The sequence below is a fragment of the Aspergillus campestris genome (assembly GCF_002847485.1).
Source record: "Aspergillus campestris IBT 28561 chromosome Unknown P168scaffold_14, whole genome shotgun sequence".
Classification (NCBI taxonomy): Eukaryota; Fungi; Ascomycota; class Eurotiomycetes; order Eurotiales; family Aspergillaceae; genus Aspergillus; species Aspergillus campestris.
This window is the reverse complement of record NW_020194349.1, coordinates 423643-450767: the sequence shown is the minus strand read 5'-3', so window position 1 is coordinate 450767 and position 27125 is coordinate 423643. Positions and strand designations below refer to the sequence as shown.

The window sequence follows — 27125 nt, the reverse complement described above, 5'->3', positions numbered from 1 at the left end:
GGTGATCGTATGAGCCCTACGATGTTATATCTTCTTGTAAGTGTTCCCATCAACTGAGTTTCCTTTCTCAGCATACTAGGAAGATGTCGCTGTTTTTGTATCTATCACTTTGTGTACTAGCCCTCCACGGGCTCATCCACCTCCTCATCAAAAATGTCGAACCCCACATGACCCTTCGGATCCAAGTAGCGCACTTCCCCCTTCCGCTCTGCCAAACCCGTGATAGCTTCCATATCCTCTTCATTCATTCTCCGCAGCTCCATGTTCTCCACCAGTCGCGACTCGTGCACGGTCTTGGGAATGACGGAAATGCCGCGCTGGAGAAGCCAGGAGAGGAGGACTTGCGCGGGGGATAGGTTGTATTTTGTTGCGATGGCTGTGATCTGTAGATATAGATATGTATATTTAATCATGTGGTGAGATGAATTATGTTAGGGACTTACGTCTGGGTCGTAAAGTGGCCCTGGTCGGTCGGCGTTGGGGTTCACAGCTGCGACGGGCTTGCCGCCTAGGGGTTGGTGCGCTGTTATGTGGATTCCGTGGTTGGTGCAGAAGGTGAGGAGGGCTGTTTGGGGGAGGTATCTACTCTTATCATTAGCATGATGGATGCTATTATCTAGGATGACGCTGTTAGGGTGATAATTACGTACGGATGGGCCTCCACTTGGTTCACTGCTGGTGGGATTCGGGCTTTGGTGAGAAGCTTTCGGAGTTTGAGAATGCTGAAGTTGGATACTCCTGTGAAGTATCAATATGTATCATCAGTCTTAGCTGGAGTATGCCAAGAAGCGAGAGTATGTGTACCGATCAGTCTCGTTTTCCCCTTGTCGACGAGAGCTTCCATAGCAGTCCACGTAGAGCAATAGTCTCGCGATAGGGCGTAGTCTATGACTGGCTGTATAGTCTAAGTCAGCGAGGCTCACTATACAGTCAATATCAAGAGAGCGTACCTTTCCGTCCGGATGTCGAATGGTGCTGTTATTCGGCCCAGCGCGGTAGGCATGTGGGACTTTAACAATTAGCTGCATGTTTATCTAGCTGGCGCAGGTGATAACCATACAGTGCATCAGATACAGGTCCACTGTGTACATTTCAGTACTTGTCAATAGTATATGTTATATTGGCAAAACCCACCATAGTCCAACTGTAACAGCTCTAAACTTGTATCCAGAGCTCGCTCTACATCAGCAGGTTCATGCCATGTCTGCGCCCTGCAAAGAGTTAGTTTGATAACCCTAAGATGAGACATATAAGATATGTGAAGGAAAACTACAGTTTTGTCGTCACGAATACCTCCTCACGCGGTACACCACTCTCCTTAATTGCCTCTCCCACCTCCTTCTCGTTCCCATACGCCGTCGCAGTGTCGATATGTCTATAGCCGCATTTTAGGGCTTTCAGCACTGTCTCCTTTACCTGGTTGTTGTCGGCGCCGCCTTGGAAGGTTCCCAGTCCAATGGCCGGGAGGGTATGTCCTTGGATGATAAAAGTGTCAGGGAGTGGTTGTGTTTCCGACATTGTTAATCCTGACAATCTTTGGTTGGACCTCAACTTTGGTTGCAGTCACCGTGGGCTTTGGGGTGTTCGTGACGGGACGGGGCGGGGCGCCTGGGTGTTCTTGGTGGAGGGATACTTACCCCGCTTTGGTGGGGCTGTATGCTACGCTCAGCCTACCACACCCTATCTACTAGGCACAAGGAATGGTCGGAAGGGTTCAAATTCATTTTCAATTCCAATTCGTCAAAACTGCAGAACAATCCACACGGACACAATGACATTGGTCGACGGGTCACCATCCATTGTTTAAGCCTTGTTCTTGGCGTAAGCCTCGTACCCGCCAGGGTATTTTTCAACGAGCCGCTTCATTTCATCGATCACCCTGGAGGTGTGAGCGGGGGGGCGCAGGGTAAGCATAGACGGGGACTTACGACTCTCGTAAGCTGGCAACATGAGGGAACAAAGCTGCAGCTTGCAGGTTGAAGCGCCTGGGCAGGGTAAGCGTTTTTTTTCCTGCCTGCATTGAACGGTGTCTTACATGGAATACAACGCGTTGCGGTCGTCGTAGTCCTCCTCTGGATAAGTCTTTGGAATGTGGGAGTGGTAGGTGTTGAAGTAGCTCTTGGAGAACTTGTTCCGCTCAGGGCGCCAATTCCCCAGTTCATCTGCAATTTTTATCGTATTAACTTTGGTAGAACGAGTCAGTAGGAGCTACGACGCTTACACTCGTTGTGGGCATAAAAGCTGGCGGGGTCATATATGAGAGGCTGGTTTGTGGCGCCGTCGACCGCTGCATTTCCACACCAGAGATCGCCGTGGACGAGGGACGGCTTGATGTATCGGCCGTCTGTCTCCATGGGTCGTAGCAGTCGAGGAATTACCTTGGTGATCATGGCAGTGTCTAGGCCTTCCAGCTCCTTCCAGGGTCCGCCACGGTCAATGTTGAGCTGGATCATGTTTTCAAATCCGTGGATAAAAAACTCTTCCCATGTATCAGCGTAATCGTTATTCTGAGGGAGATCTCCATTGTATGTCACGATGTGAAAACCGAACTTTCCGTTAGGAGACTGGCTGTTTGCGTGGAGAGCCGCAACGCCCTTGCAGAACTCCCCTGGTTCAGGGACCTCTTCTATCAGGTCGTGGAATTGACAGAAATAGTAGTGTGCGCCTGCAAGGCTCTTGAAAGATCCCCATCCAACCGGTTTGGTGGTGAATTCTCCCACGACGTCGTGCATGGCGCATGTCGACTCGAACTCTCCTTTCAGGGCTTCTCTGCCGTGATATCCTACTGACACCTTGACGGGCATTGGCCAAATTAACGGCGGCAGACTTTGAGTATGTATATGGGCCGTGTACCTACCTTCATAAAGTAGCTCTCAGTCCGATCTTCAACCTCCAGGTCAATACGATAGCTATGTGCCCAAGCCGAGGATCCATGGTTTGTTAGCGTCAGAGGACGATTGAATAATGGGATTTCTGTTTCCAAAAGTAAAGAGCCGTCAGCCGCTTTCCCTGGTCTGGTGTTGTAGGACGCATACCGGAGAGTATGTTTGGATTTAACTCTGTTCTCTTCGCAGCCTCGTCGTAACCGATTATGGAGCCCATGTTGAAGATTATTTGCCAAAATATTTTCCGAAGTGTCTGCAAAACGGGTCTGCTCCATCTCAACAGTCTCATAAGCGCATCCATGGTATATATAATCCCACGCTCTTAGCGCCGTCCAATTTCTAAAACATTAACAGGATGGCAGTGAAATCTAAGCGACGCAAGCGTTCTCAATTCAAATACTTCATAGCAAATCATATGGTTCGCAGTCATCGAAGTGACAACAATTCCAGCTTAGTCTGCATAAGCGTCAGCGGCATAGTTGAGCGATACGAGCGTCTAGCGGAGACAACCTGCCAGTCAGACATACTATGCGCATGGCGCAATCGAACGGGAATCCTTTTCCAGACTAGCGGTCACTTTTTCAGAAATAGTATGGATAATAAATCCTGGTGCTCTCATTTGTAATGATGGAGATAAGCAGACGATCCAAATAAAGAAGTGAATAGCGGGGAAATGACCAGGGCCAGCCGCGTCCCGTGACCTGCGATCACCGTCTCTTCCACTTCACGCGTTGCGATGCTGACCGCTATCCCTGATCTTGTAAGTTCCTATGGACCAATAATTCAGTGCTAGGAGATATGTACGGAATAGAGAAGGTGTGTACTGCAGTTCAGCATGTTTCTATCTTTCGCTAATATGCACTAGTTTCGCAGGCGTTCCACAGCAGACAAACGCACCAGTCGATCTGACAGAGCCTGGAGCGGGCTTAGTGGGCTGACCATTGATGGCAAAGGCAACACCTCAAGTGACGTTACAGATGTCGACGTGGATTTCTCGGGTGAATACCAAGACTTTAAAGGCCCTCTGGGACTGAGTCTCCTCCACAATGTGCCGGAACCCGTCGTCGATTTCATCTTCATCCACGGCCTGGGAGGTGGTTCGCGGAAAACATGGTCCAAATCCCCAGACCCTTACCATTACTGGCCCAAGGAGTGGCTATCTCGAGATCCAGAATTTAGCTCCGTTCGGGTCCACAGCTTTGGGTATAAAGCGGACTGGGCAGAACGGAAGTCAAGTTTCTTGAATATTCAGGACTTCTCCCTGGCTCTGCTCGGTGAAATTCAGTGCAGCCCTGAGATTAGGCGAAGCAATGTGACCAATGATCAGACCCCCGATTGATATGACTCCGGCTAATGGATCCCAGACAAAAATTGTGTTTGTCGCGCACAGCATGGGTGGAATCGTCACGAAAAAGGTATGTCACTTGGAAGCTACACCGTCTCGTTCGTGTCTGAGACAGGACTCAAATAGGCATATATCTTAGCCCGGGAAGATCCAACCTTGAAGGACATTGCTAGCAGGATTGATACCCTTTTCTTCTTGGCGACACCACATCGTGGGGCTGATCTGGCAGGAACATTGACCAATGTTCTGAAGGTATGTTTCGGTCAGAAGCATTTTGTGACGGAGTTGGAACGCAACTCAGCGTCGCTTCAATCAGTCGACGACAGCTTCCGCTATTTCGCGCACGATCTCCAACTGTGGTCATTCTATGAGACCCTCCCATCCAGCCTACCCCTTGGCAATGCAATTATCGTCGAGAAAGAACCGGCGACTCTTGGACTTCCAAAAGAACGGGTGTTCCTTCTGAACGCCGACCACCGAGCAATATGCAAATTTGAAAGCCCAACGGATGCCAACTATAAGACCCTGAGGAACGCGTTCATCACTACCATTGACTCGATTCAGGCCGCAGGTATTTTTCCCGCGCTATGCCGGCGCTGACTTAATTTATTAATCTGTATTTAGTCCCCCAGCATACATCCGATACGTCCAAGTCCGACTACGCCAACCTCATCGCCCTAACCGGTGTGAGCGAGGCCCCTATCGATAATCTTATAGCCCTAGAAGACCGCCGTGTTGCGGGATCATGCGAATGGCTGAACTCGAGAGAGGAATACATCACGTGGAAATCAGCACCATCCACGAGCCGGCCGATATTTTGGCTGACAGGCGACGCAGGGAGCGGCAAGTCCGTGCTATCCAGCTACGTAGTAAACGACCTCGAAGAAAACGGCGATCAATGCAGTTACTTTTATTTCAGCCAAGGCAGTGCTAACAACTGTTCTATTACGAGATGTCTGCTCTCGCTTGCTTTCCAAATGGGCCAACAAGATGCAGCCGTTCTCCGGAATTTGTCGAGGTCCTACGGAGGGTCACAGAGTCTGGAGCAGCTGGACGAGAGAACCCTGTGGCGGAAAGCGTTCCTGGGGTCTATTTTTACCAGCCACAGCGTTGGACCGCATTATTGGGTCATTGATGCAATTGACGAGTGTCGAAGGCTCCCTGTTCTTCTTTCGCTGCTGTCCAAGGCACCATCGCATTTGCGTATTTTCCTGACGAGTCGTCACACAACTGAAGTGCACCAGAGTATTCTCTCAAACAGTCAGATGGTTGAGCACTATTCTATGCAAGAACAGGACACTATCGCTGACTTGGGGATCTATATCGACTCCAGGAAACAGTTTCTTCCAGTCGGTGACAACGACGGCCAGCAGGTGTTGAAGACCAAAATACTAGAACGAGCCGGGGGGTCTTTTCTGTGGACTTCCCTCGTGGTCCAAGAGCTCGAGAGCGTATACTCGGAGGAGGCAGCGGAGGAAGTCCTCAACGAGGTGCCCGCGGATATGAACGATCTGTACGCCAAAATGTTAGCAAGCGTACCGCCAAAGGGCCTTAGACTGGCGAGGTCGCTTTTCATTTGGACCCTGTTGGCAATGCGACCATTGTCCCTGGACGAGTTGAAGACAGCCATCAAGTTGGATACAGGCGAGACTGTCCACAATTTGCCGAACGTGATCATGGCGATCTGCGGACAGCTGATCGGGGTGAGTTACAATGGCCAGGTTCAGTGCATCCATCAGACTGCAAAGACGTTTCTCCTCCACCAAGATGTCGTGCCGTCTTTAACAATCAATAAATCAAAGGCCCACTCCAGAATCGCAGAGTTGTGTCTCAGGTCCTTGAGCGCGAGATTCAGCAAGAGGGCTGGCCGGGGGGCTAGGACACCAGCAGCGTCATCAGCATCAGAGTCCGATATTGCAGACTATGCTGCCTTGTACTTTTCCGACCATTTGCAACGATGTGCATCAGAAGATTCTACTGCTTGGAAGCTGTTGGCAGAGTTCCTAGAGAATCATGTGCTGATGTGGATCGAGTACCTGTCCCAAACAAGAAGACTGCAGCATTTAACGCGCACCGCAAAGAACCTGAAAGCCTACCTCATGCGCCGTCTCAAGCACATCCAGCCTTTTTCAAACGAGAAGGAGAACCTAGAATCATGGATTCACGATCTCATCAGACTCAATGCGAAATTCCGGGCCCCTTTGACAGTCTGCCCGTCTGTCATTCATAGCGCAGTCCCCGCGCTTTGTCCCTCCGAGTCAGTAATCTCGAAGACCTACGCTGCACGCCCTCGGGGAATTATTTTGCGAGGCGCTAGGGAGGCAAACTGGGATGATTGTTTATCCAGGATTGAGTATTCTGAGACGCAGACCAGCGCCGTTGCTTACGGTGATCACTATCTAGTAGTCGCAGTGTCGGACGGAACGATATTTCTGTACCCCCGCGACTCGACAGAGCCTAGCAACACGCTTTCTCATGGCGAGCGAGTACTAATTCTCGTTTTAAGCAATGATGGCTTGTACCTTGCGTCGAGTGGCCCGCGAACCATCCGAGTCTGGGACACTCAGACGCAGACGCAGATTCGGAGTTTCGACGTTCAGCACCGCCCCCTTGCGCTGGCTTTTGCGGATGAAAATACCTGTCTGGTGGCAGTGACCAGCGGAAGCTATACGATGTCATGGGACCTGCAAAGTGACGAAAACGAGGAAGAAGTCTGGCGGTGGGCTAGCAGTTTCCACGAAGCAACGGGCGAAGCGAAGCCCGTCCAACCCCCAGGAAAGGCCATCCTGTCGGAAGACTGCACCGTTCTTGCCGTGAGCTACAGAGGAAAGCCAATCTATCTTTTTGACATGAAATCGGAGTCAATGATTGGGTCCTGCAACAGGTCTTCTGCTGGCGCCAAAGGAAGCCAATACGTCGTTGACGGCATGGCCTTCAATCCGAATCCCGAGATCAATGTTCTGGTAGCGTCATACGGAGACGGAGGGATAGCCGTATTCGATCAATGGACCGCCGAGCTATGCTACCAAACGCAGGATGTGTTCGCTCATACCCTAGCCTGCTCGCCGGATGGACGCATGTTGATCACAGGAAGCGCGCGGGGCACGATCCAGCTGTTTGAATTTTCCGGTGCGCGAGGCACAAACCTGACACTGACGTATCGGATCAATGCCTTTGAGGACGGAATCCGCGGTATTGCATTTAGCAGCGACAGCCTGCGCTTCGCTGATATTCGAGGCTCCCAGTGTCGCATATGGGAGCCGAGTGTGCTTGTCGCTAACGACTTTGACGAGGGCAGCCAGAGCGATCTTAGCCAGGCTGTTACGCTCAATCCACGCTCTGTCGGTATGCTCGAGGGGCCCCCGGAGGCCGATATCACCGCTGTTTGTCTGCATCCCAGTGGGCAATACCTGTTTTATGCAAAACAGGACGGCACCGTGTCGTATTTCGATGTCCCGGGTGCCACTCATCGCGGAGTTCTCTATCAGCATGCGCAGAATATTAGAATCAATTGCATTGCGTACTGCGAACATGCTGGTCTGCTGATTACCGGGGACGAATCCAGTCGGATTCTGGCGACCCAGATCAAGTCTACGTCTAGTGGCTGCGAGCTGGTTTCTACAGTCATTGACATGCGCTCAGATTATCCCGTTTTAACCGTGCTTGTCAACAGCAGTGGCACTAGGCTGTTTGTTCAAGGAAGGGACTCGGCTCAGGTGTGGACAATGTCCGGGTCGAAAACCGACACGAAGTTTGACTTGCGGTCCAGCGACGATTCCACTTTCTTAAACCATCCTTTACAGCCCGATGTTTTCTTATCCATTAGCCCTAATCATACCGCAGCGTACACCTGGGATGACTCGAAAGAGAATGACACTACAGCACGTCAGGGTACACACGACTCCACATCCCCAGATGTGGCACATCTAACTACCCCTCAAAAACACGTTGCCATTCTCAGCACATCGCACGACAGTACGGAAAAGAACCATCCCTACGAACTAAAAATATGGGACGCTTCCCAGATATCCACGAACGGAGACTTTCCCGACCCCCTTGCCCTTCCTGACTTTGAACATATATCCGCCAACATGCGCCAGATCATCCATGTAGACAAGAGTCTTATGATATTCTTGGATAAAGATTTATGGATATGCAGCGTGGACATCACGCAGTGGGCTGCGCACAAACAGGGCGCAAAACGACACTTTTTCCTCCTGTCGGAGTGGAAGGGCAGCACGCACGACTTTTTGATCGAATATATTCCCTTGAGACGGGAGTTTGCCATAGTCCGAAAGCACGACATTCTCATCATTCGACGGGGTCTCGATGTGGGGACTCCGTTAGACTAATGCACTATACAATCTTTTGGAAAGATGTCTGTGCCATTGGTGCGGGGGAACAGTTGATACGCTAGGCTAGATACATACATACAATGATAGAAATGCGTCCATTCTTGTGTCACTATTGTATCTCATCCAGTCCTTCTCTGGGATGTTTTCCGTGTGATCTTTCTATGCGGTGACCCGGCACCAACGATGCTATATTACCGGGGACGTTGCATGAACCAGCATGGTGCGTGTTACCACGCGGGAGATGCGCGGATTATCAGTTGCTACTGAGGCATCGGGATGGGTTAGTGTATGTAGGACGAGCACTCATGGTTCATGATCAGGCCATTACTGGACTACACAGTCTGTTAAGTGATCTGTCAAGTCACGCAAACCGTTGTATAGAGTCTTCTATGAAATATAGAACGATGTCACGTCATACAAAGACTAGGTACTCGACCACCAACCTCCAGGCAATCTAATCTCAAGCGAATAAGATCAGAATAGCACCCATGTATGTACAACAATCACTAGTCGTACAACAGCGAGCATATAGCCGGTATCCCCGGGCAAACCAAACTCTATTCATAGATTACTTCGCTTTCATCTCACCACCTAGACAGGAAACAACCTTGCCGTCTGTAACCTTCAGCGCCGCAATCATCCATCCACGGTACCCGTCTTTGGACAGCAAGCCTTTGATGAAATCGAGTTGGTCAAAGACGAGCACACTTGGACAGCCCCGCAGGTGTAGCAGTCATCTTTTGGGCTGTGGCGTTCTTTGATGATGGGTGGGATTCACTCTGTGAACGATAGGGCGCAGGTTCTGGACTAGGGGGTTTGTCGTTGTCTCCTCTTGTTGGCTTCTTTATTCTCTGCGGATGTGCTCTTTGTCGAGGCCGGAATTGTCCTACTCCTGCGGCGATGCCACCGTCTTTGTGGTCACGTGGGGATAGGTATAGTTTGTGTAGATCGTGGGTATTAGTATTGACTTCTTCCCTTGTATTGTCTGACTCTGCTCAATTAGTTCTGTTTTGATTTCCCGTCAGTTGTACTACTCTATTAGCTTTCGTTCTTCGCTCTACAAAATCATGGCTCCTACCGATCCACCCCAACCACGGCGCAGGCGCCACTCTAAGTACGTGCATGTTGACGAGAACACAGGCCTCGAGCCTAACATGCCGGACAAGGTCACCGGGTACGTCGCGAATATCATCTCGGTGGGCCTTGCCGAGGGCGCTCGTCCGACTGGGGCGACGAGGATGAAGCTGTTGGAGAATGCGCGCGCGCTGGTCTATGCGTTGGAGACGCCACGGGAGGCTCTTGCTAGGTATAGCTGGGCTGAGGTATGAGTGCTTTTGTTTTCATTTTCTTCCAGGAACTTTGTCTGATTGTTTTATTGTTAGAGCTCCACGTACGCTGCTATTCAGATCGCGAGCAATTGTCGTGTTTTCAAGAATCTGTCTGATGATGACACGCCTAAGAGCGCGGTTCAGCTGGCTGAGGCGTGCGGTGCGGATCCGTCCATGCTCTGTTAGTCTCTTTTTTTTATCTGTGATCTGTGAAAGTGAGCTTGTCTAATTGTCCAGCCCGCATTTTGAAACACCTGGCTGCGATGGGCGCGATCGAAGAGGTCGGGCCCCACGAGTATCGTCGGACTGGGTTCACACAGGCGATGTGCTCCACGCGTTTTAGCGACTCTTTGCAGTGCATGTAAGTGAAGTGCCCCAGGCATAGACAGGGTCGCATGCTGATGTACACAGGACCGACTGCATCACCGCCGGGGTCCTCGCCCTTCCGGCCCATCTGAAAAAGAGGGATCACCAGAACCCGGCAGATGGGCAACACTGCGCGTTCCAAGACGGGTATAAAACAAAGCTGGGCTTCTTCGACTACCTGAAGGCGCACCCTACTACCGGAAAGCAGTTCAATCGTTTTATGTCTGTTTGCAGGAAGGGCCGGGCTAGCTGGATGGATTTCTATCCTGTTGAAAGTCTCTTTGAGGGTTTGGACATTCATGAGAGCCGCCCGCTGTTTGTGGATATCGGCGGTGGGCTGGGCCACGATATCATGGAGTTCCATGGCAGGTTTCCGGATGCGCTGGGGAGGCTGGTCTTGCAGGATTTGCCCGAGGTGCTGGAGGAGGCGAAGAAGCGCGTGCCCTCGAAGGTCGAGCTGGTGCCGCATGACATGTTTAAGATGCAGCCGATGAAGTGTGAGTATTCCCTTCCCTACCGAACTTCATGGTGGATTCGCATTGGACTGATGTCAGTTAGGCGCCCGTGTGTACTACCTGCACCACATCCTCCATGACTGGCCTGATGATAGGGCTCGCGCCATACTTTGGAACCTAATCCCGGCGCTGGAAATCGGGTTCAGCAAGGTTTTGATCCACGAGTACGTCATACCCACGACGGACGCGTATTGGGAGAGCACTAGCTTGGATATCGTCATGATGGCGACCTTTGGGGCGAGGGAGCGCTCTGAGGCGCGTTGGCGGAAGAATATCGAGACGTGTGGGTTGAAGATCGTGAAGATCTGGAGTATCAACAATGCGACGGAGAGCTTGATTGAGTGTGAGGTACCGCGAAAGGGTACTTAGTACGGGTAGCAGTGGTTCGGACATGGCTTTCATTGTCTATCTCGTTATCCTTTCATATGGTTGAAGTCTTTGTTTGAACGACCGGAATGAGCAAATGATGGATATTCAGTTTGGTATCAAGTATACATAGTATAGCAGACACCATATGACCGTCATGTCAGCAATATGCAAATTGCAAACGGTTGCCAAGTATCTTCTCCTCTAGTTCTTTCAGGTGTAGCGTTAGGACCCAGCTGGACATAAGCAGCTACAGTGTAACGCCCGATATTGCCCTCTCTTATAATCGTCACCCTACAGCTGTGTCAGCGTATACAGGTCACGTCAGTGCTGAATATTGCCAGTTACCCCATATGGCTGTGAATGATACTGTCAGTGATTATGGACGGATGGTTGAAGGGCAGATGATAGGTGATCACCTGATTTGATGGACAATATATATCTTACAGGTCAGGCAGTCAGGAGGAGTGTCAGGTATACACAAGATCAACACACCCATCTAATCACTAGATTCAAATAGACAAGATTATGAAACCCAAAGACTCCCCATTAGAATAATTGACACAAAGAATAACCATGGAGACTGTAAATTGAATAGAATACAGAATCACCAATAATGATGCCTCAGGCACCGATACCCGAGGAACAAAAAAAAAAGAAAAAAAAGAATAGCATGTCCTGGTTTCGATCCAGGGTCCTCCGGGTTATGAGCCCGGCGCTCTTCCCCTGAGCTAACATGCTGGGATTCTTGGAAAATCAAACCCCTTTTTGCTTTATATCCCATAACTGAAATCCTAGCATTTTGTAGTAGTTTCACGCGACTTATTTTGGATATCAATTACCATATTTCTTGGATATAATATTGTTATTTTACTCACATCCTTCTAGCTTCTTGTATTATACTATATAGGTATCATTTCTCTCCCCCAATGGCACTATGGAGTCTACTGATGTTATTATCAGACTGACAGATTTTGGTGCACGTGACACACTGTCGGCTATCGAGCAGTCACTTGGCTATCGAGGCCCTTCTCTATTGCCTTTATGCTTTTGCGGGGTGCTTAGTGAGTTGGTCAATATGCCCAGTAGCAGTATCTATGTCTACACTGTAAGTGGTATCCATTGCTGGGACTGTCTCGGTGGTGTGGTCGGGTTCATGCGCCCTATACCACAATACGCTTTTCTATTTCTATCAGGTTGTCTTTGGCAATGTTGAAGATTTTTCTTTGCTTATTTTGCTGTGGTCACTAGAATATCAATGAGTGAGTATGATAATCCGGGCGAAGACAGTGGCTCGTCTACATATGTCCTGAATGTAGTATCCGCACAGCAGTACAATCCAGAGACCACAATATAGATATAAACAATTTCCATGCTCGTAACATAAGATACCATTATTGCTATAAAATAAGATTCATTATTTCCGAAATAGAAACACGTACTCCTGTGACACAACACCTAATCATTGAACCTTGCGTGCAGTCCACGCACTAGCCACACCCATCTAAAACGCCCAGCTATCCGAGCGAACTATATAACTACCTACTGTCCAGACTCCGATTGACGAACAATCTGCACGCACGTAGTTGCCCTCGTGCCTTGCAGTCGAGCGGCTGCCACCAATCCTCTCTCATATTCCGATCGTATAGAGTTATGGGCGGGCCAATGGACCGGACGAACAGACAGTGCAGGTTAAGCCTCTGTGCCTCGGCATATAACCAAACGAGACTTCTCCCCCGCACAGACGGCCTTGAAAATAAACTGTCCTGGGGACCTTAGCTGTCCGCGCCGATCCAGCGCTAGTCGGATGCCCTGCCACAACGCGGTGAAGGTATACTCGCGCATATTTGGAATTTCGACTATGTACTCCTGGGGGTGGGTGTGGGTGTGGGTAGTCTGCGGGATAAGGTTCCGAGGATGGTACTAGGAGGGTCACGGACCTGTTTTCATGAGTCGGTGCATGGGTTGGTTCTTACTGAGGGATGGAGTGGGTGGATCGAGGCTTGTGTTGGCTGGAGGTGCATGGGTAGGGCTTTACGCAATGTACTTGATCTCGGTTTTTTCTGTGGGTATATAATTTTTCCTCTATTGATCGTATTTGGTTTGTTTCTTCTGCTTCCTTTTATATTATTCTACGTCGGGATTATATAAATTTATGAGAAGACGTCATTAAGGGTCTACAAAGAACGAAATCAGACCACCGCCCCGCATCACAGTGTAGTGTGCACAGAAGAGACTAACCATGCAGTCCATCCAATATATTGAATCCCGCCCGCGTTGGGGCGATGACGACAGACGCTGGCTTGGCGAAAAGGGCAAATTACAGCGCGCTGTGAACGATGCCTGATTGGGATGGTTGAGTTGGCAAGTTCGTAGTGTGATCGGCGGGATCCACTGGGATCGGGTTGATCAGTCGATTATTTTGGGAGAGAAATTTTCTTTCTGTTTTCTCTCAAAGAGGGTGATAGAGAGAGAGGGAATGAGAGTGTGTAGGATTAAAATGTGATGGATTAGGGTTAAATATTATGGAGTATAGACTTGGAGAGTAATATACTGAGTACTATTTGGGATGAACATTGGAGAGATCGGTCGATAGAGATCTCCGCTAGTTAGAGTAGGGTCACGGTGGCAAGACGGCTGAGTTTAGAGTTTGTCCGCCATCGGGGAATCCGATCGAGGGGATTTGATCCATGGAAGGGACGGATCAGGTCCTTGTGGAAATCTCCTAGCGAACCATGATCGGATGAGGGAGGGAAACTGGGACAGATTTCCGAACCATGGAAGAATTTTCAATTTTCGAGAGCAGGAGAGATTTCCATTGTTAGAGAGAGAGAGAGAGAGAGATGGATGCCACGTGTAATCTTGTCACGGAATACGATAGATTACATGACTAAGGAGTGATCGGGCTTGGCAGGGACCGGTGGATCAGATCACCATGGGATCTTTATAGAGTATGACATGTGAACTTCCAAGTTGGTGGATGAAATTGGAATTGAAATTGGAATGAATTGAGGATATCATTATGAAATCAATCAACTAACTATAACATGCTGAACAACCCAAATGATCATGTGGCTGAATGATCGGTGGCGGTGCAGAGGAACAGATCGGTGGATCGGACTCTCCTCTTGGTATCTTTTGTATAATTGATATGGATGATACTATAGTGGGTATGAGAACTTTTACCTATTATAGTTATATAAGACTCCAGTGTGTTCAGTCTATACTATATCGTGACTTTCAGGTCGGAGATCATGATCGGGATAGGAGATGGAGCCTAACAAATAGCGTGTATAGTCAGTGGGGAGCGTATCCGAACGGTAACCATACACAGCCCGTTCTCCTGGATCGTCCCTTTTTCTTCTTTTCTTCCACTTCTTCTCCGACGTCATTTCTCTCGCTCTCTCTCACTCTTCTTCTTTTCCTCTTTCGATCCTTTTATTCGGCTGCCTCTCCTGATTCATTTGTCTGACTGATTACTCTCAGCTCCAGCCACAATACTCCAGACTGTGGCTTGCCGATTCAATTCCAATTCCGTCTCCTCTTTCCTCTCTCTCTCACTTCTCTCTCTCCTCTCCATCCTCTTTCTCTCCATTCTCCCCTTGACACCTCTCTCTCTCTCTCTCTCTCTCGCTCTCTCTCTCTCTCACACACATACACTATTATACACCCTCCCTAATTGTTACTCCTTGAACCCCTAAATACACCATTTCAGGTACGAATCTCCTATCCGACCCCCCGTATCCTTGGTTCCGTCCTCCCCCCTCCCCGCTGCGGAGCTGAAGGCAACCACTCAATCTCCAACCGCCCACTCTGCATCCTCCCCTTCTCCCACTTTTCTCCCCCCTTCTCGTCTCACCTTTTTCTTTCTTTTCTTTGTTTCTCTCTGAAGAAAAGAACCCTGTTCTGTACCTGCCCGTCCTTGTCACTCAATTAGCTTTGTCCCTGCCGACACCCGCAATTTCCTCCCATTGAGCTAACCCCCAGTCCATAGGGACCGCCAGTAATCCCACCCCGAGGATTGGATTGTCGGCCCTTCCTCCACCCCACCTCTCCCCGACAGCCATGTCGCAAGACATCAAAGGCCAAGAACATGAATTGAGGCAGGAGGGTGCCATTGAGACCGCCGTCCAGGCGGCTCAGGACCCCCAGGCCGAGGCCGCCGCCGAGGCCGCCGAAACGGTCCTCGTCGACGAGACCCGCAAGGCTGGCCTCCCCGCCTTTCAATTCGATCCCGCGACCTCCCCCGAAGACAAAGCCGCTGCGGCCGAAGCGGTATGTTCTCCCCGTTCTCACTCACGTTCTCCCATCCTCATCCCGTCGCCGTGCTGACTCCGACCGCTAGCGGGTGCCACCGGGCTTGCACCGGGATAAGAAACCCCAGGGCATGGCCGTCGTCACAGATCGGGTACGTATTCCGCGATTCTCTACGTCAACCCTAGATGGAGTCTTTATCTAACGTACGCAGGTTGAGGGCACCCCCGACCCCAATCTCCCCCCACCGACCTCCGCGGCGACGCTGCTGAGCGAGAATGGCAACCACACCCCCGGCGAGAAGAAAGAAATGGATGATGATATGCGCTGGCACCGGGACCGGACCGGCTGGGCTCCGCAGTTCGCCAAGTCGGACGAAGAACTCGAAAAGGAGCGGGAAGAGGGCACCCTCCTCGATCACCAGGATCTTCTCGAGTCCCGCCTCGATGATAAATTCTTTGGAGGTAAGCTAGGTGTCTCCCGCGCCCCTTGATACCCCACTGACCAATCCAGACTGGTACCACAATGCCGGCATCATCGTCTTCGCCTGCCTCATGTCCTGGGTCGTCGCCGTCCTCGGCGGCGGTTTGGCCTGGGTGTTCATCGTCATGGCCGCCTGCAGCACCTACTATCGGACCTCCATCCGTCGCGTTCGGCGCAACTTCCGCGACGACGTCAACCGCGAGATGGCCAAGCAACGGCTGGAGACCGACACGGAGAGCCTGGAGTGGATCAACAGTTTCCTGGTCAAGTTCTGGCCCATCTACGCCCCCGTGCTCTGCGACACCCTCATCAGCTCCGTCGACCAGGTGCTCAGCACCTCGACCCCCGCCATGCTCGACAGTCTGCGCCTGAAGACCTTTATTCTCGGCACCAAGCCCCCCCGCCTCGAGCACGTCAAGACCTACCCCAAGACCGAGGTGGACACCATCATCATGGACTGGAAGTTCAGCTTCACCCCCAACGACACCATGGATCTGACGGCCCGCCAGCTGAAGAACAGGATCAACCCCAAGGTCGTGCTCGAGGTGCGCCTGGGTAAGGGTGTTGTCAGCAAGGGTCTCGACGTCATCGTCGAGGACATGGCTTGCAGCGGCCTGATGCGCGTCAAGGTCAAGCTGCAGGTCGCCTTCCCCCACATTGAGCGCGTCGACGTCTGCTTCATGGAGCGCCCCGAACTGGACTACGTCTGCAAGCCCCTGGGTGGTGACACCCTGGGCTTCGACATCAACTTCATCCCCGGCCTCGAGAGCTTCATCAAGGACCAGATTCACAACAACCTGGGCCCCATGATGTACAGCCCCAACGTGTTCCCCATCGAGATCGCCAAGATGCTGGCCGGCAACGCCATGGATCAGGCCATCGGCGTCGTCGCGGTGACCCTTCACGGCGCCCGCCAGCTGAAGAACCCCGATCGCTTCGCCGGCACCCCGGATCCGTACGCCGTCGTCTCGCTCAACAACCGCAACGCCCTCGGCCGCACCAAGACCATCCACGACAGCGACAGCCCCCGCTGGAACGAGACCATCTACGTGATCATCACCTCCTTCGCGGACACGCTCAGCATCACGCCCTACGACTGGAACGAATACCGCAAGGACAAGGAGTTGGGGATTGCCACCTTCGGCCTGGACCGGCTGGAGGAGGAGCCCGAGCACGAGGGCCTGTACCTCGAGGTCATGGCGAGCGGTCGGTCCCGCGGCTCCGTCCACACCGACATCCGCTTCTTCCCCGTCCTCGAGGGCCGTCAGCTGGAGAACGGCGAGGTCGAGCCGGCCCCGGAGATGAACACCGGTATCGCCCGGTACACGGTCGAGCAGGCCAAGGACCTGGATTCGAGCAAGAGTCTCGTGGGCCTGCTCAACCCGTACGGCGTCCTGCTGCTGAACGGCAAGGAGATCCACATCACCAACAAGCTGAAGCGCACCAACAACCCCATCTTCCAGAACGCGTCCAAGGAGTTCCTCGTCACCGACCGCAAGAACGCCCGCCTGGGTCTCCTGATCAAGGACGACCGCGACCTCGCCCGCGACCCGATCCTGGGCAGCTACCAGATCAAGATGAACGACATGTTCAAGATGATGGAGAAGGGCCACCAGTGGTTCCACCTCCACGGCGCCAAGAGCGGCCGCGTCAAGTTGACCCTCGACTGGAAGCCCGTGGCCGTCGGCGGCATCGCCGGCAGCTCCGGCTACGTCGACCCGATCGGTGTCATGCGCATCCACTTCAAGCGCGCCACGGACCTACGCAACCTGGAGAAGATGGGCAAGTCGGACCCGTACGCGCGCGTCCTGCTCTCGGGCTACCAGAAGGCCCGCACGGTCACTTTCCGGAGCAACCTCAACCCGGATTGGGACGAGGTCATCTACGTGCCGATCCACAGCGCCCGCGAGAAGCTCACTCTGGAGGTGATGGACGAGGAGTCGGTCGGCAGCGACCGGACCCTGGGCGCCGTCGAGATCTCCGCCTCCGACTACGCCCGGGAGAACGAGCAAGGCGAGTTCGAGATCGACGACGAAAAGCAGGATCTCACGAGCGGCCTGCGCATCGGATCCGGCCCCGTCAAGGGTAACCTCCACTACACCGTGGCGTTCTACCCCACGATCCCGGTGGTCAACCCCGACGACGAGCAGGAGGAGGACGATCTGGAGGACGGCCTCACCGTGGACGGCGAGGGCAGCGAGGTGGCCCGCAAGAGCGTCGAGTCCCGACGCAAGGGCTACCACTCCAAGAACGCGAGCGTGGATTCCAAGGCCTCCGCCAAGGACCTCAGCGCCAATGGCAATCTGACTCCCGAGCCGCGGGCTCTGAGCCGCGCGCGGAGCAACGAATCGCTTGGGTCAAAGGCGCTGGCGTCCCCGACTACGGCGAGGGACTCGGAGACCATGTCCGTCCGGTCCATCAAAGAAGTGCCCAAGACATTTATCCCCGCGGAGGATCTGGCCCAATACGGTTTGTTCCTTGCCCTGTCCCTCTTGTCGGCGTGTACTGATCGGTTTTCCTGCAGAGTCCGGTTTCTTCGTGTTCAAGTTCCATGAGGTCCACCTGGCCCATAGCAATGTGCAGGTGGAGGTGCTGATGGACGACCATATGTTTGCGTCGTACTCTACCGGCAAGATCCGCACTAAGGTTGCTCAGATCGAAGATAGTATGTCTCTCTCTCTTTTTCCGTCCCCTTTGAATGCATGCTAACGGCCATAGTTGGTGACGCGTTCGTTCGGGAACTGGAGTTCTCCAAGGTCACCCTGCGGATCGTGGACAAGGATGACCACGAGGACAACAGTGATGAGCACACAGTGTCGAAGTTGACTGGCGACACCCTCAGTACGCTGCAGCGCATCTTGTATACCCCGACGGAGCTGAGCCTCCGATCCAGCGACGGAGAGGTCAGCAAGGTCACCGTCAGCGCGCGGTACATTCCGGTAAAGATGAAGCTGGACCCGTCGGAGAGCATCAACAACATGGGCACCCTGCGGGTCAACGTCATGGACGCGGCGGAACTGCCGTCGGCGGACCGCAACGGGTTCAGCGACCCGTACTGCAAGTTCCGCCTGGACGACAAGGAGGTGTACAAGACCAAGGTGCAGAAGAAGACGCTCCACCCGTCGTGGAACGAGTGGTTCGAGGCGCCCATCAAGTCCCGGATCGGGGCCAACTTCCGCTGCGACGTCTACGACTGGGACTTTGGCGACAAGGCCGACTACCTGGGCGGCACCGGCATCGACCTGGAGGCGCTCGAGCCGTTCCAGAACCGGGAGGTGTCACTGCCGCTGGATGGCAAGTCTGGCGCCATCCGCCTGAACCTGCTGTTCAAGCCCACATACGTGATCCGATCGCGACAAGGGTCGTCGACATTCTCGGGCACGTTCGCCACGCCCGGCAAGATCGTCGGCGCGCCCGTCAAGGGCGTGGGCTTCGTCGGCGGCAACGTGATCAAGGGTGCCTCGTTCCTCAAGCACGGCATCATGTCGCGATTCCGCGGGGACGACGGCGCGAGCATCCACGAGGGCGACGAGGCCGAGGAGGGGTCATCGTCGGCGGCGCCGCCGCCGGCGCCCTCGCACCAGCACCAGTCATCCACCGACACGGTGCCGGTGCCGTCGGCGATCCTAGTGGACGGCGCCGCGCCAGCCAGCAACGGGCTCCAGCACGGGCGCACGCGCAGCCTGGTGTCGCACTACGGCGACCGGCTGGGGATCGGCAGTGGTGGGGGGCGGGGCGACAGCGGGACGGCGTCGATCTCGGTGGTCTCGGCGAGCGGGTTCCCGGCGTCGGCCAACTTGCGGGTGTCGGTGCGCGCGGTGGGCCCCAAGGGCGCGAAGGAGGTGTTGAAGACGAAGGCGCAGCGGGCGGGCGAAGGCGACGGGGTACAGTTCGAGGGATCGCACGCTTCCTGCCGGGTGCACAACACGACGGCGGACGCGCAGTACCAGTTGCGGGTTGTGGACCACGCGACGTTCGGGTCGGACACCGGGCTTGGCGAGGCGATGTTCTTCGTGGACGACCAGGGGTCTGTGGCTGGGCAGGACAAGGCGATCGCCGTGGGCGAGGGCGCGGTCGTGGTCCGGAGCAGTTTCTCGGTGCCCGACGGGGGTGCCGCCGGTGGGGGTTGCGACCCGGGACGGCGAACTCGAACGGGGGCGGGGATGGGTCGTCGGATGGGGGGGCGGATAGTCCAGATTCGAAGAAGATGCGACGGAGCTTTTTGAGTAAACGGAATGTGAGTGGTGCTTGATTTTTACTTTTATTATTATTTTCCTGTTACTGGTGATGTTTTGTATGGTACATGGTATATGGTATACATGGGATGGATGGATGGATGGATGGATAGGGGGCTTGATTGATGCCTGATGAGTTTCTTTTTTTCTTTTCGTTTCTTTTCTCTTCTCTTCTCTTCTCTTCTTTTCGTTTCTTATTTGTTAAAACGGTTTGTTCTGTGACTGCATCTATGCATTGCCATTGGGCTCGAGCGAGATATCCGATCTTGAATTAGATTATTTATAATTGCGTACCTCCAAACCAATAGAGCGTATCCTCGATGGTGTTCCGGGTAAAGAGAGACACACCGCCTGTTGACGTGCCTTAGTTAGGTAGTCACCGAGGCAGGTCGTTATATGTCTGTAACTGCAGGAAGGCGCGTGACGTGGAGATATTGAAGCTGGTTGTAACTCCGGCGGGGTTTCAAAATGGATGGGTAGGTTTGAGATGGTTTGATTGACTAGTGGGTGTTCCACTTTTCTTTCTGTACTTTATATAATATTATTGTCAGTAGGATGTATTTTATATGTTATATATAGACGGATAATATAAAGATGGATATAGCCATGGATCTAGAATACCTATCCAGAGTAGACATGGATATACAGTAAAAATAAATAAGATTAATATAGCATACTAATACCAATACTAGTAGTAATAGTTATAGTTGTGAACCCACAAAACAGGGTCGACCACGAAATAGATTAAGATAAGCTGCTGGTGACGAGGCCGAGTGGAGCCGTCTGGACTGTACTATGGAAATTGGGAAATAGGGGCTGGCCAGACCTGGGACTGGAGTCGAGGATTTGTGAGACTTGGTTGGCTTCATCTTTCCTTCTTGATTTTTCTTCAGTTTGATCTTGTTGAATTTAGTGGGATCTGTGAATAGTACATAGTTGAATTGAAGTTCAGCCTGTTGGGTAGGGAGTGAGGTACTGGTACCTGATGGTATTCATGTACATGTACCCTGGTGCCTAAGGTTGGGTAATGTATACGGTACGGTCAGGTAATGTGTCAGGACCGGAACAGGAACTTTCCCCACTCTTTGTCCGTTTCTTGTTATTATTATTGATGCTCCTGTTATGCTGAGGATTCGGGGTATTTATGGTTATCGTCATCGCTGTTTTCATCTTCCTTTCTTCTCTTCTTCTCTTCTTCTCTTCTTTTTCTTGTCTTGTGATTCTCAGGTCTTGCTTCTTCTCTCAATCCTCTCTATCCTGGTTATAGCATTCTATTGTTTTCATCTCGATCCCAGTCAATCCCAGGTATGATGACGCACCCAAGAGATCGACACTCTGGCGTGGCAACTTCCCCTCCTCCTTGGTCCTCAATTAAACCCAACCCACATCCCCTCTTCTCATCCCTCTTCCTCCCTCTCTCCCTCTCTCCCCCTTTTCATCCCTCTTCTACCTCAATTCTCCTGCCTTCTTCTCTCCAAAGATTCTCTTTTCCCAATTCCCCAAATTAACCTATCATTTCCAATATAGTCATCATGGCAACGAAAGCTTTGCCCGCTCACCTGCGAGCCCCCGCCAACGATGCCGCCGGTGGCTTTGGCAAGCATCATGGCAAGTCCCAGTCTCACATGGTATGTCTTCATCATTTACTCCTATGTGTCCAATCGTAGCTAATAATGGAAGGCCTTCGAGAATGCCTCCACCAGCGTCGCTGCCTCCCAAATGCGCAACGCCCTCAACGCCCTCGCCGAGACCGTCCCCGACGACTCCGAACGCAAGCGCTTCGAGGCCGAGACCGACAACTTCTTCGCCCTCTTCCGTCGCTTCCTCAATGACAAGGCCAAGGGGAACGCCGTCAACTGGGACCGCATTGCGCCCCCCCAGCCCTCCCAGGTCGTCAACTACGACGACCTGGGCGGTGACGCCGCCGTCGAGTTCCTCAACAAGCTCGCCGTCGTCAAGCTGAACGGCGGTCTCGGTACCTCCATGGGCTGCGTCGGCCCCAAGTCCGTCATCGAGGTCCGCGAGGGCATGTCCTTCCTCGATCTTTCCGTCCGCCAGATCGAGCACCTCAACCGCACCTTCAACGTCAACGTCCCCTTCGTCCTGATGAACTCCTTCAACACCGATCAGGACACCCAGTCCATCATCAAGAAGTACCAGGGCCACAACGTCGACATCATCACCTTCAACCAGTCCCGCTACCCCCGCATCATCAAGGACTCCCTGCTCCCCGCCCCCAAGAGCTACGACGCCCCGCTCCAGGACTGGTACCCCCCCGGCCACGGTGACGTCTTCGAGTCCCTCTACAACTCGGGCACCCTCGACAAGCTGCTCGAGCGCGGCGTCGAGTACATCTTCCTCTCCAACGCCGACAACCTCGGCGCCGTCGTCGACCTGCGCATCCTGCAGCACATGGTCGACACCCAGTCCGAGTACATCATGGAGCTGACGGACAAGACCAAGGCCGACGTCAAGGGCGGCACCATCATCGACTACGAGGGCAAGGCCCGCCTGCTCGAGATCGCCCAGGTCCCCAAGGAGCACGTCAACGAGTTCAAGTCCATCAAGAAGTTCAAGTACTTCAACACCAACAACATCTGGATGAGCCTGCGCGCCATCAAGCGCGTCGTCGAGGAGAACGAGCTCGAGATGGAGATCATCGCCAACGAGAAGTCCATCCCCGCCGACAAGAAGGGCGACGCCGACCAGGCCATCTACCAGCTCGAGACCGCCGTCGGCGCCGCCATCCGCCACTTCCGCAACGCCCACGGCGTCAACGTGCCCCGCCGCCGCTTCCTGCCCGTCAAGACCTGCTCCGACCTGCTCCTCGTCAAGTCCGACCTGTACCGCCTCGAGCACGGCCAGCTCGTCATGGACCCCAACCGCTTCGGCGGCGTCCCCGTCATCAAGCTCGGCTCCGACTTCAAGAAGGTCTCGGACTTCCAGAAGCACATCCCCAGCATCCCTCGCATCGTCGAACTCGACCACCTGACCATCACGGGTGCCGTCAACCTCGGCCGCAACGTCACCCTCAAGGGGACGGTCATCATCGTCGCCACGGAGGGGAGCACCATCGACGTGCCTCCGGGGTCTGTTCTGGAGAACTGCGTGGTGCAGGGTAGCTTGCGGATTCTGGAGCATTAGTTTTGGACCTTGTGTTAACGGGTAGATTGCATTTTCTTTCTTCTTTTTCTTTTCTATTCTATTTATTTATTATTTTTGGTTGTCGGTCGATCTAGTTTGACTGGGATTGGTTGAGGCGCATATTCACGGATTCGGATCCATGCGAGGGGAGAGAGAAAATGACTGTTGGGTGCATCCAGCGTTATCTTGTTTAACTTTTCTTGTTATGATTGGTGTTGATTATTATTATATTATTTTTTATATCTTCTTCTCTAAGCTGTGTGTTAGCTGTGTAGTGTCTAGCTGTTTAGCTGTCTTTCCCTTAAGCTTTCCTTAAGCTTTTCTTAAGCTTCTGACTGGGATAACTAATCGGAACCATACAACCATCAGAACTATAAACCCACCAGAACTATATCCGACTGAACCCGACTGGTCCCTCTGGTTGACGGCACTCTCTACCGGGGCTGCCACTGTCAGGTGAACCGGCTACCTCAGGCGTCATATCCATCGGCCCCTCACGCCGCCCGCGTCATTTCCCCCGATGGATCAGGTCTAGACGCGTCTTTCTTCCTCCTTCTCCCTCTTCTGTCCATCATCTTAACTCTGATTCCCCATATCCATCAGTGATTCCTCACCTTCATGATTTATAATATATCTCCTTCATGGAGAGGGGGGGAGGGGAAGACGGAGAAGGAGCCCCCCTTCCCCCCCTCAGGCACATGAACGGAAAAATCGGTGGAAATAGCATACCTACATAAATCAACCAGCTGCAGTTGCAACCACACAACCCCACCCCCCCCCCCTCCTCCTCCTTCCACTCTCATACAGATGTGATCCGCATCTATACTATAAACTAGGTGGCCCACCTAGACGATGTCGCTCGATCGCTCCTTCCGTCTTCTATATACTGTTGAACGCTCCAACGACTATGATTGATTGAATCAATCGCCTCCGCTCTTCCATGTCAGACACCACTTTGATTAACATCAACGCTCTAACCACCATGCCTAAGTCGCCTTCGTTCGTCCGTGCTTCGCCCCGTGCTATCGCGCCTGGTCCGTCGCCTACTATGGACGTCGGTCAGGGTGAGAGTAGCGCTGCTGGTGCGAGGAGTGGGCGGGGTAGCTCGCCTAGGAGGAGGGTGTCGGTGGCTTGTACGTGCTGTAAGAAGTCGAAACGCAAGGTGTGTATATTGATCGTCAATCATCAATCATCAGTCGTGGCTCTTGATGAAAGGGATATTGACGGAATAGTGCTCCGGTGTCAAACCCTGCGATAACTGCGTGGCCAACGCCCGAGTGTGCCTCTTTGACGAAACCCTCGACAATCGTCGTCGCGTGGCCGCCAAACGCACCTCCGACAATCTCACCTATTTCCTGGAACTGTGCCATGATTTGTTCCGCATCATGCGCTCCGACGACAAAATCCACGGCCGCCGCCTCATGCAGTTCCTCCACGATGGGCCTCCCATCAATGTTGCCCGCGACCCTGGTCGCCCCGATGAGCAGCCCGTACGCCCTGAGTTTCTCCGCGCTTTCCTCGACGAGGTTCTCTTCGACATGGGTCTGGATCCTGCTTTTCCCGGTGAGGATGGTGGCGTCCGTAGTGGCAGTGGTGGTGGTGGCGGCGGCGGCACCGGTGCAGCCGTCGCCCAGACACAGGAGATGCCCGCCGACATGGACGTCGAGGGCCCGACCCCAGGCCCGACCCCGACCCCCGGCCCCTCCTCCCATCCCCAGGTCATGGATATCCACTACCTGTGCAACGAGTTGCTGTACCGCGTGCCTGCGGCTCCGTGGACTTCCGTCACCGACAACGCTGACCTTGTCTCTCACCTCGTTTCCCTCTACTTCACTTGGGACTACCCCTTTAACCTCTTTCTCGACCGTGACGTCTTCCTCCGCCATATGGCCAGCGGCGATCTCCGATCGGATCTCTGCTCCCCGTTTTTGGTCAATGCTTTGTTGACTAACGCCTGTGTAAGCTGTTTTCTTCTCCTTCTTTCCTCTCCTCTTCCGCGTGTGTCTCCATGTCAATACGTAGGGGGCGTGTTAGTGGCGCGGTGAGAACATGGCTGATGACCTCTAGTATTACTCGGATTATTCGGAAACTTATGTCAACACCCGCGATGTTGTCTCCAAGGGTGCTCGTTTCTTGGCTGAGGCTGAGCGTCTGTGGAAGGATGAACTCGCTATTATGAGCTTGCCGTTCTTACAAGGAACGTTGATGCTTTATGTACGGTATTCAATCGCCGGTGCCGACGACATGGGCTATCGCATGCTGCACCAGGCCATCTGGACCGGCGAGTCCCTCGGTCTGATCGGCCCTGGCAGGCCCATGCCCAACCCATCCTCCGAGGATATGATGATTTCTTTCCAGAAGACGGCCTGGGGGCTGTTCAACATTGATGCGTATGTTTCTGAACCCCGTATGTAAAAAGAAGTTGGCCGCAGTGACTCACAATCCAGGATCGTGCACCCCAATCTCCTGCGTCCCACCATCGTTGGCAGTGTCAACGTGCCGCGTCCGCCGGGCGCTCGACCCGACGAGGTAGGCACGTGGAAGCCCTATCCGTCCGATCGCCCGGCCCGGCCCTCGCATTTCGACCGGTATTTCGAGGCATCGTGCGAGCTGTCCCAGATCGCCCGCGACATGTCGCAGGCCCTCTTCCCCGCCAACAGCCCCGGCCTGGCCCCGGCCTTCCGGTCCCAGGCCCAGGAGACCATCTACGACCGCCTGCAAGCGTGGCTCAATCGTCTGCCCGAGGCCTTCCATCCGGACCGCCGGCCTCCGCCGTATATTCTCCTTCTCAGGTGCGTCATTCCCCTTCTCCTGACCCAAGGGCCGATAGACTACAAGATCAACCGAGAACTGATACATGAACGATAGCATGCGCTATCACTGCCTGATCATCGCCTTGGTCTCGCTACGGCCCCAGTCCCAGCCGTCCAGCCACGCGTCGGTAGGACCCCAAACCCCCGTGAGCCCTCCGGGTCTCAGTCCGCTCTCCACCGTCGACCCCGGCCAGATCATCCAGGAGTCGGCGCGCGCCATTTCCATCCTGGCGTGGTGCTACCGACGCGAATACAGCATGAAGTGGGCGCATCACTTCGCGCTGTTCGCCCTCAACTTGGCCCTGTTCGTCATGGCAAACGGACCCGCGTTCGACATCCTCGCCCCGGAATTTCTCTCCCTCGCCAGCTCCTTCGCCGACGTCGCCGGCTGCTCCCAGCTCGGCCGCAACCTGTTATATCTCTTCCATGTCTTCGTCTGCAGCCGCGGCCAGAGCTACCGCATCCGCCATTCGGGCGACATCTCAGACGAGCTGAAGATGCTCCTCGACGATGAACCTGGAGTGCCCTCCCCGTGGGGTCCCTACACTGCTGGTTTAAACAAACTTGACGTTGGGCATTACGGTGGTGTACCGCCCAGGGACGGCGAGTGGAGCCTCTTACAAATGCTCGATTGCTACGAGAGCTTGAGTTTGGGGAAGGATGAGGTTGCGCCTGTGCGGTTTCCAGATGGATTTTAATTTGTCCTTTTTCCTGACTGTGTGTTCTTTTTTCTTTGCTTATGTGCTGTTTTTCAGTTGCTTTACTATTTTTGCTGTCGCTCTTTTCGTCCTTTTCTCTGTTTTCATTTAATACGTCCGCTATCTAAATGCGCCGATCGCTGACTGGTCTCGTCATGACGGCATTATGACTCTGGCGTGCCCTATTCCCCCGTTAATCCTGCTGTTCCTTGTTTCGTTGCTCCGTCTCCTTTTGTTTTGTTGGGTACCCTCTCAGTTTGACTTTACCCGGGATACAGTTTTGTGGTTGCGCCGAATGTCGACTCCCTTGAAATAACCCGTCCGCCGTGGTGCGTGGC

At 53.3% G+C, this 27125-nt stretch overlaps 6 protein-coding genes and 1 non-coding gene across 7 annotated transcripts; 5 read left to right on the top strand and 2 right to left on the bottom strand.

The window, feature by feature from the left end:
• Positions 1 to 116: 116 nt before the first annotated feature.
• Positions 117 to 3102, bottom strand: P168DRAFT_299936 (uncharacterized protein; the record flags this gene model as incomplete). The annotated part of the gene is made up of 16 exons (XM_024838376.1): positions 117 to 383; positions 444 to 582; positions 651 to 738; positions 805 to 895; positions 951 to 1009; positions 1061 to 1081; positions 1135 to 1211; positions 1274 to 1436; positions 1638 to 1641; position 1680; positions 1835 to 1879; positions 1929 to 1985; positions 2036 to 2162; positions 2222 to 2792; positions 2858 to 2973; positions 3036 to 3102. 16 exons carry the CDS (start codon positions 3100 to 3102, stop codon positions 117 to 119), a joined length of 1893 nt encoding a protein of 630 aa, XP_024689139.1.
• Positions 3103 to 3661: 559 nt separating this feature from the next.
• On the top strand, positions 3662 to 8682 carry P168DRAFT_260038 (NACHT and WD domain protein). The gene is made up of 4 exons (XM_024834651.1): positions 3662 to 3701; positions 3751 to 4197; positions 4357 to 4801; positions 4855 to 8682. The coding sequence occupies exons 1-4, from the start codon at positions 3684 to 3686 to the stop codon at positions 8580 to 8582; spliced, it is 4638 nt and encodes a 1545-aa protein (XP_024689138.1). The 5' UTR covers positions 3662 to 3683; the 3' UTR covers positions 8583 to 8682.
• A 1022-nt stretch (positions 8683 to 9704) lies between these two features.
• Positions 9705 to 11300, top strand: P168DRAFT_293427 (o-methyltransferase). The gene is made up of 5 exons (XM_024837806.1): positions 9705 to 9907; positions 9968 to 10094; positions 10151 to 10274; positions 10325 to 10776; positions 10838 to 11300. The coding sequence occupies exons 1-5, from the start codon at positions 9740 to 9742 to the stop codon at positions 11161 to 11163; spliced, it is 1197 nt and encodes a 398-aa protein (XP_024689137.1). The 5' UTR covers positions 9705 to 9739; the 3' UTR covers positions 11164 to 11300.
• Positions 11301 to 11829: 529 nt separating this feature from the next.
• On the bottom strand, positions 11830 to 11901 carry P168DRAFT_t153. Its single transcript has one exon. It is a non-coding gene; the product is annotated as a tRNA-Met (tRNA).
• A 3324-nt stretch (positions 11902 to 15225) lies between these two features.
• Positions 15226 to 20149, top strand: P168DRAFT_299933 (putative membrane bound C2 domain protein (vp115); the record flags this gene model as incomplete). Its single annotated transcript, XM_024838375.1, has 7 exons — positions 15226 to 15435; positions 15506 to 15568; positions 15629 to 15878; positions 15928 to 18366; positions 18422 to 18562; positions 18616 to 20064; positions 20094 to 20149. 7 exons carry the CDS (start codon positions 15226 to 15228, stop codon positions 20147 to 20149), a joined length of 4608 nt encoding a protein of 1535 aa, XP_024689136.1.
• Positions 20150 to 21263: 1114 nt separating this feature from the next.
• Positions 21264 to 23577, top strand: ugp1 (UTP glucose-1-phosphate uridylyltransferase). Its single transcript, XM_024837805.1, has 3 exons — positions 21264 to 21437; positions 21660 to 21760; positions 21813 to 23577. Exons 2-3 carry the CDS (start codon positions 21665 to 21667, stop codon positions 23274 to 23276), a joined length of 1560 nt encoding a protein of 519 aa, XP_024689135.1. The 5' UTR covers positions 21264 to 21437; positions 21660 to 21664; the 3' UTR covers positions 23277 to 23577.
• Positions 23578 to 24258: 681 nt separating this feature from the next.
• On the top strand, positions 24259 to 26787 carry P168DRAFT_285219 (C6 transcription factor; the record flags this gene model as incomplete). Its single annotated transcript, XM_024836187.1, has 5 exons — positions 24259 to 24438; positions 24509 to 25234; positions 25344 to 25666; positions 25724 to 26068; positions 26145 to 26787. The coding sequence occupies 5 exons, from the start codon at positions 24259 to 24261 to the stop codon at positions 26785 to 26787; spliced, it is 2217 nt and encodes a 738-aa protein (XP_024689134.1).
• Between the last annotated feature and the right edge of the window lie 338 nt (positions 26788 to 27125).